Below are 16173 nucleotides of genomic sequence, written 5' to 3'. Positions count from 1 at the left end.
CTCAATCCGTCCAACTCGTTTCCACCTTGCACCGGAGGTCGTCTGCCTTTTCTCCCGTGCCGAGAGACAAATTAACGCCCCGATTATTTCCCTCTCGCCCAGCGGCTTGCGTCTCGCGGCGAAACCACTTGCCGAAAGCTCCGGTAATTAGCGTAATTCGCGGCGAAGGGGAGGAGAGGAAAAAAAAAAAGGAAGAGGCGACGTCGGAGGACCTGGCCGGAAGCGGAAGAATCTGCCGCTGAGGATTCTCCAAGGCTCACTCGCGCGTTTCAAGACTCCCGTATGTTCGACATCTTTCTTTTATCTCCGAAAAAAAGAAATAATATATAAAAATAATATTATAATAAATAAAAAGAAGCGCCTCGTTATTGTTTGTTAATGAAGACCACTCTCGGCCGCGCTATAAGCACGAGGCTGATAATAGAACGCCAGAGAGAATTGTGGGCATGATAGAAGTCGCGGTGAAATAATTGAAGTGAAATGGAAAGGCGCGATCCACGGAATTGGGTAATATTCCAGCTGCGCGTTCCTTATCTAACGGGCACTCTTGGCCGCGCGATAAGTGACGCCCCGTTCATCTCGATAAGCACATACGTGAGCCAGATCGCGATAAAGTCGAGTCCCATTGCGGTAAACAGCGCGGGTACTCCGATAATAATTCACTCGGCGAGTCTCGTCGGCTCAAAAAAAAAAAAAAGAGAAAGCGAAAATTATTAGATGTAAAATAGTTTCCTTTAGCGGAGGAAAAAAAAAATAGCAGGAGTAAAAATTAACGTTGAAAAGACAAACGGAGATGCGCCGGGGATGACAATAGCGTGCGGTGAGCCGATAATTTCAATTTGCCGAGCGGCGAGAGCCTAACCGAGGGCTCTTGAGAAGGGCTGCACCCTGCATTCGCACCTGTACGGACTTGATACGAGCGTATCAATTACCGCTGCGGCGTGAACGAAATACCTGCGTACGTCTCGCGGTCAAATTGCAGATAAGCGCAAATTATTCTCAACATTTCGCGTAGAAAGTACTACATCTTTTTAGCAATATCATTCACAAAAAAAAAAAAAATAAAAAATAAAGAAAAAAAAAGGAAAAAAAGAAATAAAGTCCAAAGTGAGTAGTAATTAAAATATAAAATTAATCTGAAATATTAATTTTTTTTTTAATAATTGCTGGATATTCAGATAATTCAAAGATAAAGATGGATTAATTGATAATTATCAGAATTTTATAAATGGCTGGACAATGAAGCTTTATCGTTACATACGTAGGCGAGATAATTGAATCGACCGATTAAATAATGCAGTTCTTAGTTTAATATCGTTTTAATTTCCGCCGTCGAACATGCGCTTCAGTTTCACTTTCTTTCCTTCTTACCGCAACTTCGTCGTTTAGCCCAGGAGACATTCATTAAAGAATCCCGTGTCGACCTGGGAAATCGCTATTATTCTCCGCGGTTCTTACGGCAATCAGTACGTGGTGATATCGCTACAGGCACCGCGGGACCAAAACTGCTATTTACCGGAAAATTCAAACTCCTGTTGGGACCACTTTCGTCTAATAAGATCCGACTCAAATTTTTAGCGACTTTCGCTCGCAATTAGCGTAAAAAAGAAAAAAAAAAAAAAACGATAACTGCCGGTTTTATTGGAGCCGTCTCGCGTGTAAGATCATCCCGTTGAATCACCCGACAACTCGTGCTCGATATCTCTGACTTGAGCGGCTAATCCTCAATTAACTTACAGGAAAAGTTGTCAGTGATCTTTCCATGTCTCTTTTACATTAAAAAAAAATTTTATTTTATTATATAATATTTTTTTTTTATTTTCTTTGTGTATTTTATTATATTTTATTATTTAAAGATTTTGTGGATTTTATTTGTAAGATCGTTCGACGCGCTGTGTTCTTTTTCAAGCATTTTATTACGCTTTCAACGTTTATTTGGAGCGAGTCTCTTATCGCAAGAAAAATATCATTCGGCTGTATCTTTCTATCGATACTCGGTAACATTCTCAAATAACGCCGTACTTCCTCGAATGTCCACTAACGAGGGAAAGAGACGGTCTAACGAAACAGGGCAAAGTCCCTTCGGCGCAGTTCCAGGAATTCCTACAACGGGTGCACGCACTGCCCAAGCGAGATTTCCTCTTTAAATGCCGTGAATAAAAGAAAATACTGCGTTCGATTTGAGTTTCGAGCTGCTAATTACGAGAAGAACTTATTTATCATCCGCATTCAAAGCCATTGTTGCAGATATAAATCGGCGCGGTGGTTTTCTCTACGAGATTCTTTTCAATGCGATTTTTATCTACCACAAATCCCGACGCTTGTTGTTCCTTTTTTTTCTTTTCTTTTTTTTTGTTTTATGCAAAATCCTGCCCGCGTCGTGAAAAAGAGAAGGAAAGAGAGCCGCGCACGTGCGGATTGAGTTAATGCGCCGCGTGTGGATCTACCTCTTTAACCTTGACCCTCGTAATAATCGCGAACCCCCTATCGCAGGTGAATCATCCCCGTTGTCCGTGCCGCTCGCCATAAACGTGCCTCGTTCTCCGATTTCTGTTACAAGTACAATCTTTTGCCGCCTTCGCCTCGATTATGACAACCGCTCGTCGCTCGTGTGTCATCATAAAACCAGTTAAACGCGTAATTACTCAGCCAAGCTTAATTACTCAGCCTAGCTAAACAATCCTTCAGCTTATCGTTAAACTTCGATTTACCGTATTAAATATATCCGCGCAAAAAGAAATAAAAAAGAAAAAAAAAACTGCTTCGTGCGATCGTACTTCACAATATGCTTTGAATTTCGGAAGAGCCAAAATAAAAAAATAAAAAAAAGGAAATCTCTCCGCTTTTATCAATTTCAATTAAATTTAATTATTTAAACATAATAATGATAGTAATAAAATTTGTAATAAAATAATAAATTGTAAACGAATATTCTACACTATGTATAAAGAAAAGGGATTAAGGAATTAAAGGCAACAGTTGACCGGCGTTGATCTTTTAATTCCTCGATGGTCCAGGCGATTCTTAGCGGGGAATTTTCTCTTCGGATGGAAATCGAGGGGCTCGCTCGGCGCGCACGTGGCAGTAGCCACCATGTCGGCATATGGGATTCCCGCGCTAACCTTGACCCCCGCGCTGTCGCGATGGTGACCACCACGCCCCGGCGAGCCATCCCCGCGGACGCTTTTATCTCGCTGAGAGCAGCGGCGATCGCTCGTTCCCTTTTTTTTTTTTTCTCCTCTCCTCCGCGATTATATCGAACTCGCGGGCGCGCTGCCGGCTCGTATCGATCTCCTCGCCCGCCGAACCGTCCGTCGCTCCTCCTTCATCCGCCGAGATCACCCGTGCATCGAATATTCAACACGACACCGGATAATACGAGGTAATAAATTGAAGACTTGACGCGACGCAGTCCGCCGAGAACGCTCCGCAAAAAAATTCTTTCTCCGTCAGTCGCCAGGTTCTCGTAACCCGCAACGGTGGTTCTCGTAAAGTTTGAAAAGGACGCGAGGGTAGATTATTTTCTTTTCTTTCTTTTTTTTCTTCTTCTTTTTTTTTTTTTTTTTTTTTTTTTTTTTTTTTTGTAGACTCGGGATTTCGTTTGGAGTAAATGTCTTCCTTGAAGCATTGAGACTTTGAACGCACACTCACGATGGCTCGCTTACTCATAGAACAGAAACAGCTGCCGTGGACGAAGGTCACTCCGGAGTATAATTAGTTTCTCTCCTTACGGAGCGAGAGGTAGGCCCTGTTCAAATCGAGGAGTTTCGCTTGAAAAATGTCTTTGTTGCGCGCACATGGAGTCCCGCGGCGACCGGCGTCCTTCCCGGGTCGACATAGTCTTTTCGGCCGAGAGATCGAAGGCTACGCCGACATACCTGATCTAGCAGAACTCCGTTCCAGCACGCTCTTGGAAGAACAGTTACGGGAAACGTGATTAACGCTTCGCTGCCGCGCCTTTGTTTGTTCGACGCTAAATTCGGGCAGGATTCGAGCGCAATTGAGAAAGTGAATACAGACGTAAGGCACGTTACGTTGTTACGAAATTTGACGGGAATGTCTTTTTTTTTTCTTTTTCGAAAAGGACCCGCGACAATTATTTTACGCCGTCCTTTCCTTCCCGCGGGAAGAAGAACGATATCTAGTCTCGAGACAGTAAAGCGACGGCGGATGGAACTTTCTGACGCAGGATCGGCGATGTCGAGGCCGAGAGGAAAATCCCGGACTTCTCTTAAGGTCTTCAAGGAAACTCGCAGCCGGGGGGAACGGAGCGGGGAAGGGGGCGAGAAGAGAAAAGCGTTGCTACAGGCGTCAGGATGAAGGTACACGTATTCTTTTTAAGGCTGAACACTTTACTGCCGCTCGTTCCGCCGGCGGTAATGGAGGAAGCTCGGCCACCCCCGAAGAATTAATTCGGGGCTAAAGCCACGTCCACCTCTCTTCACCCCCGATATCGAGTCGCTCGCCCGGAAGTGTTAGTGTCTACTTACCACTCCTTCAGTTGGCTTTTTACTTTAGTTGACCGCATTAGCGCACGGTCTCTCGTTTCGCAGGGGAAAGGGGAACGATTTCTAATTTAACCGCCAATATAAGGCGGTGCCCTCCCTCCCTCGTTTCGTCACACGAATTATTCTGTCAGTTTTTTAATATTTAATTATATTTTATATCAGTTACATTATAATTCTTTTTCTATCTTTTCTTTTCTTTATTCTTTTGGGGGGAATAATGCGACGATGGTGGAAACTTGCCGGAATTTATTTAAAAAAGAGGAGAAGATATTTAAAAAATTTCTAGGGACGGAAGGCCGCGTCGGGTTGCCGTAACCCAGTGTTCCACTGGAGGGTCCGCGCGCGGGCCGCGGTGCCCACATATTTTGACGCGCGTCGATCAATGAAACGGCCGTGCGGATCCGGGGGTCGCTTAAAGCGCTGACTCACGGCTTCTCTGTGCGAATTTAACAGGCGATAGATTTCAACGTTCCCTTAGCTCGCCGCGAGTGCATACCTCGGTCCTCCCAGCCCTGAAAATCCCACCTTTCCCCCTGGAAAGCCCACCGGGGCACTGAGGATTCTTGGCGCAGTTGCGCCCTTCGTCCCGCGCGCCCAAGATGGCAGCCTCCCTTCATCCCCCGCCGACCAGACGGCAACCGGGAAACTGCGGGGACCGAAGAGGGCACACGGCGAAACCCACGAGGGAGAGAAGAGAAGGGAAGGGAAGACAACCGGAGAGCGGCGGGCGAAGGGTGCGCGGCGGAAAGGGACCCCGGGTGGAAGAGAGCACGCTCCTCGAGCGCGGAGAACCAGACGAGGACACGACGAAATCGAACCTCCCGCCACGCGCGACGCGGAAACGACCGAGAGCCGGCGAGGAGCGAGGAGGCCGACGCTGCCTCCACTCGCTCAGTCGCGCGCGAGATGTGCACCGTGTCGTATGGGTGCTCGACGCGGTGAGCCCCGTGGGTGCTACGCAGAGCCGGCGGCCTCGGCCGGCCGCCGACCGTGCGCGTGCGTTACTACATCAGCATTTGCTCGCTCGTTACGCCGTCCGTCTGTACGCGCGTCTGTCTTTTGGGTGCTGGGTGACGCGGGATGCTGTGTCCGAATTCGTCTCCCGTAACATCCGCCGCTTCGCGGCGGTCCAGCTCTAACGTGGCGCGTGGATCGAAGATCGCGGTGTTTGGGATCGCCGGATAGAACCAGAGCGTGCAGCTGCGGGGAGGAGGGCTCTCCTATCTCTGTAACTGGGAGGCGTCCCTATCACTCGGCGAGTCCGGGAAGTGATTATCTCAAAATCTTATCTCGGGCGCGCGGCCGAAGAGTCCATCGAGAAGCGAGTCTCGTTTCACAGTACTCGTGGGGCAACCTTGAGCTTTCCGGAGAGAGGAAAGAGAGAGAGAGAGAGAGCTGTGCCACTTTGTTGCGCGACGCGTGTGCGGCATGTGATACTCTCCGGCACGAGTATCAATATTCAGTGAAGCAATGGGCTTAGGTTTCCTCAATCTTTTCAGTCTTTTTTTTCTTTTTTCTTTTTTTTTTTAGAAATCGAAATGTAATATTTTTCTTTACCTATACAGATTATCTAGAAGTCTGAAACACGACTACGATATAACTTGGCTCGTTTTTAAAACGCTGAAATTATTTAGAACTTTTTTTTTTAGTCTGGCGTATCGATTTGAAAAGAGATGCTTTTAAAATTCATAATTCAAGTCTGAGATTAAAAAAAAGAAGCAAAAGCGTGGACTAAATTATTTTTCTATCCCTCGGTTCTCTTTTCGGAAATTAGAAAGAACGCGAAGGATAACCCGCCGGGAGCAAACGGTAAGACGTTAATTCACGAGATCGAAAAACACGTGCGAGAGATACTTCACGAGACCGGAAGGCTCTCCGTGGATTCTTCAAAATTCATTTCCGTTCCGCCGGAGCGTATCCGAGAAGCGAAGGCGGACGATAAACGATCGCGGGAGGACGATATTCCGGTATTCCGGTGCATAGAGAAATTGAATTGCGAGCAACGCGCGCGTTTGCCGACATAAAAGGACTCGGGGGCTCCCGGGCCGTGATAGCCTTTGTCGCCGAGGGAGAAGCGTGAAAAGATTTCGAGCCGACAACGGTCTGCGTTCAATCGGCGATTCTTGAACGTCCAAATGACGGCGGACTCGGGTCATCGAACGAGTTGAAGATCGAGAGTCGGCTCGCTATCATCGCTCGGAATCGCGGCTGCAATTTCCGCGAGTCCTCCACCGCGCCTCCCGTCACTCTTTGTCTTTCCGATCCCTCTCTCTCTCTTTCTCTTTTTCTCTCTCTCTTCCTTTCTCTCTCGTTCCCCTTTCAACCCGTCGCCGCCGCCGCTCTGGACCGCCGCGCGTGCAGTTTCCGCGTTTTGTATCGCGCAGCCCCGGCTCGGAAAACACGGGATATCCGCCGTACGTGTGCGCGTGTATTTTCGGCGGCGAACAGATCGATCGGCGGTAGCCAGCCCTTGTTTCCTCGCTGTCGTCGGTCGCGCGCGCCCATGTGACTGTCCGACGATACGTCATCACGTCGCCGTCGCCGTGGCGGACCAATTTCTCGGACAATAGCCGGGACCCCTCGAGTCGCCGCCCCGAGTTGCGCTTTCGCATCTCTTGCCGATTCCGCGGACACTCTTCTGCATCTCGCGCGCAGTAAATCATCGGGTCCGGGCTCGGAATAAATGCATTCCGATGATTTTATCTCGCTGGAGCTCGGATTTCATTCATCAAGAGAAACTAGATTGACAAAAGCGCGTCAAGAATGTGTTCGGGGTTAGACGTTAAAATAAAAAGAAAGAAATTAAAGGAAAGAAAAAAATTTTTAATTAACTTTAACTTTTTTTTTCTTTTTTCATTGTTTTGCGCAGACCCTAAATCTTTTTTGCATAACGGGACATAACCGACTGGATTATAGTTTAAATTCTCCGGGTTTATTCTCGCTGTATTGCCCGCCGAGAGCGTTTATTACATCGCTATATCTCTCGAAGGCCGTAAATAATATAATGGCAATCCGACACTCGCCCTATCCTCTGATCGCTCTTTCAAGTGCATCTCGAGCTTTCAACGCTTGAAAGAGTCTATGACTTCTGGTTTTTGTTTTACTACCACAGAACAAGAACTTTAATTGTCGCATTACGGTACAAGAATTTTAATTGCCACTCTTTTACAAAGGCAAGAGACAGTAATCATAAAATCATCGCAATGATCTAATTATCCTTTTAAATTTCTCTCCTAAATCTTCTTTTTTTTTTTTTCTTCAAAGAAACTCGCGTCGAAATTTTGATAAAAAGAATAGAATTAAAAAATAACCGATGAATCAGGGAATTTTGATGCGTTCAAAGATTAATTTATTACTTGTATATGGTGCGACTTTTTAGAACACCTTTCCTAGTTTTGGCAGCGTCTCTCCGAGCTGCGAGGCGCGTACGAGAATTACGCGCGCGGGGTCTGTTTTTTTATTGATAGCACGACGATCAAACGTGGACGTGCGCGAGCGATGCGATGGAGTGGGCCGGGGGTAGAGCGTTCCGAGGGGAAGGCCCGTCGAGAATTTCCAAATGCAGCGGCATACCGACGGGAAATCCGTCGTATTTATAACGGCCCCGCTCTCTCCCTCGTTCTCTCCTTCGACTGGCGATGAATAACTGATGCCATATCCAATCAGTAAATGGAATCCGCGGCCGGAGAGTTCCGCTAACAGGAATTTAAGAAGCGAATTTCGGGCCAAATCTCGCGCTACGTTCGATAATCGCGGAACCGTACGTGAAATATCACTGATCTTGACGTGGAGAAAAAAAAAAAAATAAAAAAGAAAAATGACGGTGATTGATTATCCTTTAAACCGAAAACTCATTTCGAAAGCCCGTCTTTCCTCATTTTTTATATTTAAAATAATCGAGATCTCAATTTGTTTTCACTGAAATAGTCTTCGCTCGGGAAGATACAATTGCGAAACTTACGTGAAACGCGCAACTGAGTTGGTTAGTCGACAAATTGGGTCTTTAATATTTGACGCAAATACCGGCGTTTCGTTTAATATGAATAACTTCCGCGCGGGTTTACTAGCGCAGGGACAAATCTCCGCAACTAATATTAATATGTAAATTGTAAGTAATATCAAATAGAAATTTCGTAGTATTTTAATCATTTAAAGTGATGCTGGACTGGAGAAACTTCAATCGGTATTGAAACGAATTTTGAGAAAATATTGGCAAACATATATTTCCTTTTTTTTTTTTTTTTAATGAATCTTTAAAATATTAAAATTTTAGAAAATCTTTCTTTGATGTTACTTGCATCAAAAAAATTAATTTACTTTTTATTCCGCAGCGTATAAGTAATTTTGATTTACTATACTCCGCACTGCGAAAAAATAACGCGTTAATTAATTTTTTATTTATTAATTATTTCTAAAAAGTTAAATTAAATTTGAATTAATAATAATAAATAATTTCTGTTTAATTGTCGACGAGTGACTTTTAAAACATGTTAATTCTGGATCACTTCTGAAGAATCTTATAAAAAATCTCCAAGACTGACCGTCAATTTGCGACAATTGAGAAAAGCTCGGACCAAGGTTGGGAAATCTCGCCTGTTGTATAATCGCCGCTCGGTCCAAGCACGATCTTGGAGCAGGGCTGTAGGACCGAGCACCTGCTTTTTCTTTCTCTCTCTCCCTCTCTCTTTCTCCTTCTCTCTCATTCTCTCTCGGTTAGGCTATTTCCGTACGTGCGTCGATTGAGCGGGCTGGCAAGACGAATCGACGCCAAGAATTCTACGAGTGATCGAGCGCGCGCCACATCCTTGCGAGGAAGCTGGGAAATTGCGTGCTTAAGCTCCCCCTTATCGTTCTCGCCACCAATAATTCTACGTAAAGTACCAGCGAAGCAGCCGAAAAGCGCGACCCACATTCGACATTCCCGAAACACAGATTTCTCAAATATTCCTCCTATCAATTAAAAAAAAATTTTTTTGTATGTCTGGCGTATTAATTTAGAAAAAAAAACTTAAAATTAACACACATTAATTCCTAAGAGAAGCATATAATTATTCATGGAACCCACCCACGATTTTACGAAATGACAAGTACGGTCATAATTATCGTTTGAGATATCCTAAAGTTATAATTCGGTTCAAAAGTAACTGTATTCTTCTTTCAGCGCATAAGCGAAGAGAAATAAAGCGGGATAGCGCGGCCGTTCGAGGGTCAAGGAAGCCGCGGCGGGAACAGGGCCGCGTACTGTATCCGGTCGCGCTATCGATGTCTGTTATCGACTCGAGAGCCGGTTGACAGAGTTTGCCGAGTAACCGACAGCCCGAACTCGTGGGCACCGCCGCCTTACACGGCCCCGTTGTGTTCTCGTACATGACTCACCGCGGCCCGCGGGGCCGGCGGGAGTCTCGGTGTTTGTCCGTAAAAAGACTCGTCTTGTCCTTTGTTGGCAACGCTTATCTCCGGCCGATTGCCCCGCGAACGGTACCCGGAGCACTCTGACGTAAATCGCGATCGGCGGAAGTTGGTTGTTTTGAATGGTTTGCGAGAGAAAATGGCAATTGCTTTCGGCAACAATATTTTCAACTACAAAATATAGTTAAATCCGATTACATCGTTATTTTATCGTTAAACAGACACATTTTAGATAGTTAAAATTAATTAAAAATTAATGATAGTTAAATAACTTATTGTTCGGATCTCTTCTTTTTTCAGATATGTCGAGAAGTGTGCGATTTCAGGGCGGAAGTTCACTGTTCGTTTTAGTACGCGTAGCAATGCGTGCCCAAAGCCCCTTATCATTCTCCTGCCCGGTGTAGAGTTTGCTAGACGACTGGACGGAGAACTGATAAGGGCCCGAGGGTCACAGAATCATCGTGGGACATATCGCACGCCTTTCGATCGCCGAATGCCGGAAGCACGTGGCGGGGAACGGCGCGAACTGTCCATTCGTCAATTTGCTTTCTAAATAAATTTAGTAAATTTAATGTTTAATATAGTATTAATAATTTAATATATATTTAATATATATAATTTAATATAAGATGTTATTTATGCATATTTTTCTACTGCTAAGAAATTAAGAAAAAAAATTATTGTAAGTTATTTCTAAAAGAAATTTAATTAACGATTCGTTTATTCTTCAATAAACAAACCGCTAATTAATTTTATTAATTTAATACATTTTACATGTAAATTTATATACCTTAATAAATAACTAAATTTTTAATATTCCCTAAATAAAAGTATTGCATGTAGAATATGTATACAATTTACATCCACGGAAAAATATAAGAAAAATCGTGTTCGATAAAAATGTTTTATTGCAAATCAATAATTTATATTAAAAAAAAAAAAGTTGTTTCCCCATTTTATTCCACGTTCCCTCTGCTAGGAACACCTGCATCAATTACATCAAATAATTCGCAGGTAATGACTGAAGCGTAACTTGAAAAAGTATCGAATCTGTTACGAGAGGTAAAAGTAGATCTCGCGAATATTCTCACAGTCGTGAAAATACAATCCGCTCGTACAGCTCGCTTTCTCGACGCCGCCTGCATCCCGCCGTGGACAGAATCGATTCATTCGACTATTTGCAGGTAGTTACATCCCCGAGAAACCTCCGGCATTTGCGTTACAAATGTGCCGAAAGGCGATCCATTACGTCCCGGTGCTCTTCGACGCCGCGTGCTCGATCTCGTAGTTCGGGTTCGTCTGGATGATCTGCCTGCCTTCAACCAGCTTCCGCGGCTGGCTCTGCACGATTACGATCTGCCGCGCTTCCTCTGGCTTCTCCGACACGAACTGGTTGACGTTCACGATTTTCAACGCCGGCAGGGCCTTTATGATCGCCAAATTCGCGGCGCAGTCCACCTTCGGGAAGATCACCGGGTTCTTCGCTGGCAGGGCAGTCGACTTTTTCTCCGCGTTGGGCACCGGCCGTTTCCTAGAGACACCGTTAGCTGGCACCGCGAGCATCCCTCGGCTATCTAGCGACACCTTGGACTCAAGATTTGCCTCTGCAAAATTTAGAAGGTTCGATCGTAACTCAATTGTCCCTTGGACCAAGTCAGAAATAAGTTTATTGTTTTTCTGGTGATTTAAAATCGGTTTTATTTAATCGGATGAGCGACTTCACCAACAAAGGAGACTTTTTCGACGTAAACCCTAAACCTGCAAACTAAAGCCGACCACTCGCCTTTTTGCATCGCCTTCGTGACCGGGCAGTCTCGGTGAGCCAGCAGGAGAGTTTTCAGCCTCGCCACTTCCTTGCGCAGGGTCTTAACTTCCATCTGCAGAGCCGTGTTCGCATCGTTGACGCTGGTCACCGTTCTCTGCAGGTCCTGAATCCACTCTTTCCGTTTGGCTCGCGCGCGCATCGAGCTGGCGCGATTACGCTCAAGAAGATCCTTCCTCTTAAGCTGATCAACCGACTTAGCGCTGTCTCTCTTCGCGGCAATCGCCTCCGTTTTAGAGCAACCCCCGCTCGCTCTTTCGCTCTGCACGCTCTTAGCCAAGGACTGTTTCAGCTTCTGCAATAGGAGGTTCTCTTCTGAGAAGTTCGTCCTGAATCGCGAGTCATCAAGTTCACCGAGTTCATCGAGCCATTACCATTTTCGCAAGGGACAGCCTTGAGATCACAGTCTTTTTGGGCTCGATTCTCGTCGCGCATCGTAGGGCCGGCTCGGTTCTTAACACGACGGTTTGCGGCTCGGCGCTGACATGCGATACGCTGGAAGTGTCCAGCACCGGGCTCGCGCATAATTGCATCAATTTGCCGTCCGCTGTTTTCAGCAGCAACTGCACTTCCTCGCCATTGATGGTTCTTTATAAAAATATTCTAAATTTATTAACGAAGTATATCATTTTTTAAATTTAATTTTTAAATTAAAGAGCTGCACACTTTTATGTGAATTATGTCAAAAATATCAAGAATTTAAGTAATAAAAGTAAATTAAAATATTAGGTTAAAAATATACTCAATTAAACATATTTTAAGCTAAAAAAATATTAAATTCAAATCGTATTAAATTAAAAATAAAAGACAGAAAATTAAAAAAAAAAAAGAAAAAAAAGAAATTTGTTGTGCAGTGATCTTGTGACAATGAAAGAGGGCATTCTTACAGATTAGATGCGGACTGCGTCGGTGGAAGTTTAGGCACCGGAGGTATGATTGCACCCGAGGCAATAATATCCACTGGCAGAGTGTCTTTCGCAGACGTCGAATCTTTCATCAACTCCTGCGTCTCGACTCTCGCGCTTAACTTAATACTGTTACACTCGTCAGTCTTGGCAGCACTTTCCTCTCCCGTGTCTTTTACGGCAAGAGACACAGTCGAGGAACAAATTTCAACGTTGTCGTCGGAAAGAATCTGACTGTTAGCAGGTAACACGTCCGATATATAAGGAAAAATGTGAGGTGTGTGCAGCGTGTCATCTGTGATTCCAGCCTGGAAAGAACAAACTCAAGTTAAATAGGTTTCCATGACACTTTAATTAAAGTAAAATAAAAATAAAATAATAATTAAAGAAATTTAAGAAGAAAAAGTAATAAAATTTACTAAATTTAAATGCTACGCACGTGATAATCCCTGTCTTACCTCTGACACCACGAGGGTACCGGTATTCCCAGCCTCCACAGCCCTTCGAAACGTCTCTTCGAAGGGATTGACCACGTTCTGCAGGTCCTGGAACAAGCCGACCTCCTCGCAGTTCTTGAAGAACCTCGTTGGCGTTGGCGTTTGGTCTGCTACGGATCAGTATCAATTAATAATTAAATTTTGGTGCATCCTTACTTTCAATGCGGCATTCGTGAAATAAATTGTAAATTTCTCTTACCAACAAACCCGGCGCTCTTCGAGTTATTGTTCAGGTTCAACATCATGTCGTGCTTCTTCTTATGCATCGTTAACTGATCTTCGTTTGCAAAGCTCTGTAAATAAAAAGCCATGCTTGTAACCTTTAAAGATCTTGACCAAATCAAAGCAAGTTATATTCGCTCGAAATAGAATGAAATAAATGGAAGAATAATTTACTGCACTTACCATGCTGCAGCCTGACGCGGTGCAGGAGAAGAGCTTCTCCGCGTCGGTCATCGCGAATGTCTTCCGATTCTTGGCTTCTTTGAAATTCACAGTGAATCACAAAAACGTGCACAGTAACGTCAGTGCAGAGATCATAATAAATGATCGGCAACTCTCGCGGGAAGATGTTTTATTGTCGCGAAATAGAGTTACATTTTTTCTGCCGTGCGCGATCGAGCTTTTTAACTCAGACTGTTGAGTGGGATCGTTCTTAAAAGCACACGAGATTTAATAAACCGAGACATTTCGCCACGCCGTTCAGTCTATCGGAGCCATGTTGGCGTACTACCGTCATCACAATACTGAACACTCCACTTTCAGTTCAGATTAGGCGCAGTGGTAGAATGCGTGCTGACATCTTGCACGAGATCAAAGAATCTGAAGAAAGCCGACAATGTTCTGCCAAGGTATCTACCACGTAAAAGCGCTTGAATATTTTCCTATTTTTCCGTATTTTCTATTTTAAATTATTCACTTGCACTGATTAATCTTTCAAAGCTACTTATTTAACATTCAGATTTTGTAAATTAATTTTTCAATTTATTACAATATAAATTAATTCTAATTTATATCGTAATAAATTTTTCCGTAAAATATTTGCTATGTAATAATTTTAAAAAACGTTCGTATAAAAGCTTATATTAAATTTTTGTATTATTTTATTTTTTATTTTCTTTTAAGAAATTGTGCTAGTTATTTTGCGCATTAACTCTGTTCTATTTCAGACCGCGGAATGTATAAATGTGTTTGTGGGCTGTAAATGTGACGTTCATAAAAGATCACGAGCCGTAATTGCGCAAACGACATAGAAACAGCACAGTAATGACTTACAGTGAAGTACCTTGGCAATGACTTCAAGATTACGTGCGACTTTTCATTGCACATTATATCACATCGATATCTATACAGCGAATTATGTAAGCGCTTTGTTCGAAAGCGATGAGAAAATTCGTACAACTGTCTAACATAATTATTAATAATTATTTTTCAACTTGATAAATTTGTATAATTATAATTGTAACTATTATTAACTTTAAAAAGTTATGATTATTATTTAAATTATCTTATATGCAACAAAACTCGATTCAACAAAGCACATAAATCAAATAAATATTAATGAGACTTCTTGCTGCTTCGATACTTTATTTCTAGTTCTATCTAGAGAGGCGCGTAATCACACGTCTCGAGCACGATTGATGGACGCCCGAGATATCTCAGACAGTAGATTTTCTCCGTTTGACATTTTCGCGAGATTGTTACGGGATCATAATAATTACCCACCGCCCAAGCGAGCGGTTTCAGAAAACTCCGCGGCGGCCGAAAGTCCGAGAGGCAATTTACATACAACGGTGACAATTTCGAAGTGAAATCCCGACGCGGAAAAAAACAAAGACCGCCTCTCGCAATTGTAACCGTTCGCGAAAGTAAGAAATAATAATTTTTTTTTTTCTCTTTCAATTTCTTACAATTCTAAAAAAAGTGAAATAAAAAAGAAAAACAATTAATTAAATCCTAGTTCTTCGTGATATAGAAACGAAGGCGGCGCAAGCAGAAAAAATTAGAGAGCTGGGGAATAGTTAATTTTTAAATCAAACGATTTGAAATTAAAACAAAATTACCCACGCAGAAAAATCGCAGAAAAAGCAGTCGAGCGAAAAAAAAAAAAGAAAAAGAAAAAAAATAAAAAACACCATCACACACATCTGGTTAGAAAGTGATGAGTTCCGTCGCGCGCTTTTTATCCAAAAGGAACGGATGTAAAAGAACACTCATTACATCTTGTCGTAATTTCACTTGCTAGATAGAAAAGGAACGCTTTGGGCGTCTTGGGCCCGACTGGAGAGAGTGAGACCCAGCCGAAGAGAGTGGTATCGGATGCTGATGTTTCTGTTCCTCATCAGTAGTTAACCGCGTGTCGCGGTGCTCTATTCATTGGCCCGTCGATGTGTGAAACGTGAACCGCGAAGTACGCGAAGTACGCGAGTTCCCATTAAGTATACGCCGGTGAATCGGATCTCGAGTTGACTTTACAGCCGCCTCTCGCCCTGACTAGAAATCACGGGTGAATTCATTCCCGAAAGTGCGCGCTTCTGTTTTCGAGTGGTCCTCAACGCGCGCGAGAATAATAAAGTTATATAGAGGTACAGGAGAGAATAGAAGAAGCAAGATGCACGACGAGAAGTGATCAATCGAGGATAAAAAGCTCGAGAGCTAGCTCTCTCTCCCTCTCGTCGAATCGCGGTTCACGGCCAAGATCTCAGTCTCGCCTTCAACCTTGATCTTGATAGAAACTCAGGTGAGGCTGCTGGATCGAATCGCCGCGCGTCCTTTCGATTCTTTAGAATGTGGCGGTCGCTTTCATCATGTTCATTCGTTTAAAAAAAATTCTTATTATTTATGTAAAACCCTTTTGCCAAGACGTAAACGTCGTTCCTTTTTTTAACAATCGGTATCAGAGAATTTATAAAATCTTGCCCGAGTGCTTTAAAAAAAAAAAAAAGATTTTAATATATTAATCATTAAAATATATTTTGAGAATTATTCATTTAAAAATACACGTAAGACTTAATGCCGTAAACAGCGAACCT

The 16173-nt window shown here is 43.6% G+C and overlaps 1 protein-coding gene across 1 annotated transcript; it reads right to left on the bottom strand.

Moving 5' to 3' along the window:
- Positions 1 to 10450: 10450 nt before the first annotated feature.
- Atf-2 (Activating transcription factor-2) lies at positions 10451 to 14151 on the bottom strand. Its single transcript, XM_070657642.1, has 7 exons — positions 13547 to 14151; positions 13341 to 13434; positions 13103 to 13251; positions 12627 to 12952; positions 12114 to 12327; positions 11701 to 12034; positions 10451 to 11521 (listed from the first exon to the last, which is right to left on the bottom strand). Exons 1-7 carry the CDS (start codon positions 13595 to 13597, stop codon positions 11163 to 11165), a joined length of 1527 nt encoding a protein of 508 aa, XP_070513743.1. The 5' UTR covers positions 13598 to 14151; the 3' UTR covers positions 10451 to 11162.
- Between the last annotated feature and the right edge of the window lie 2022 nt (positions 14152 to 16173).

Source organism: Cardiocondyla obscurior, linkage group LG06 (assembly GCF_019399895.1).
Source record: "Cardiocondyla obscurior isolate alpha-2009 linkage group LG06, Cobs3.1, whole genome shotgun sequence".
NCBI lineage: Eukaryota > Metazoa > Arthropoda > Insecta > Hymenoptera > Formicidae > Cardiocondyla > Cardiocondyla obscurior.
This window is presented reverse-complemented; position numbering and strand designations above follow the sequence as displayed.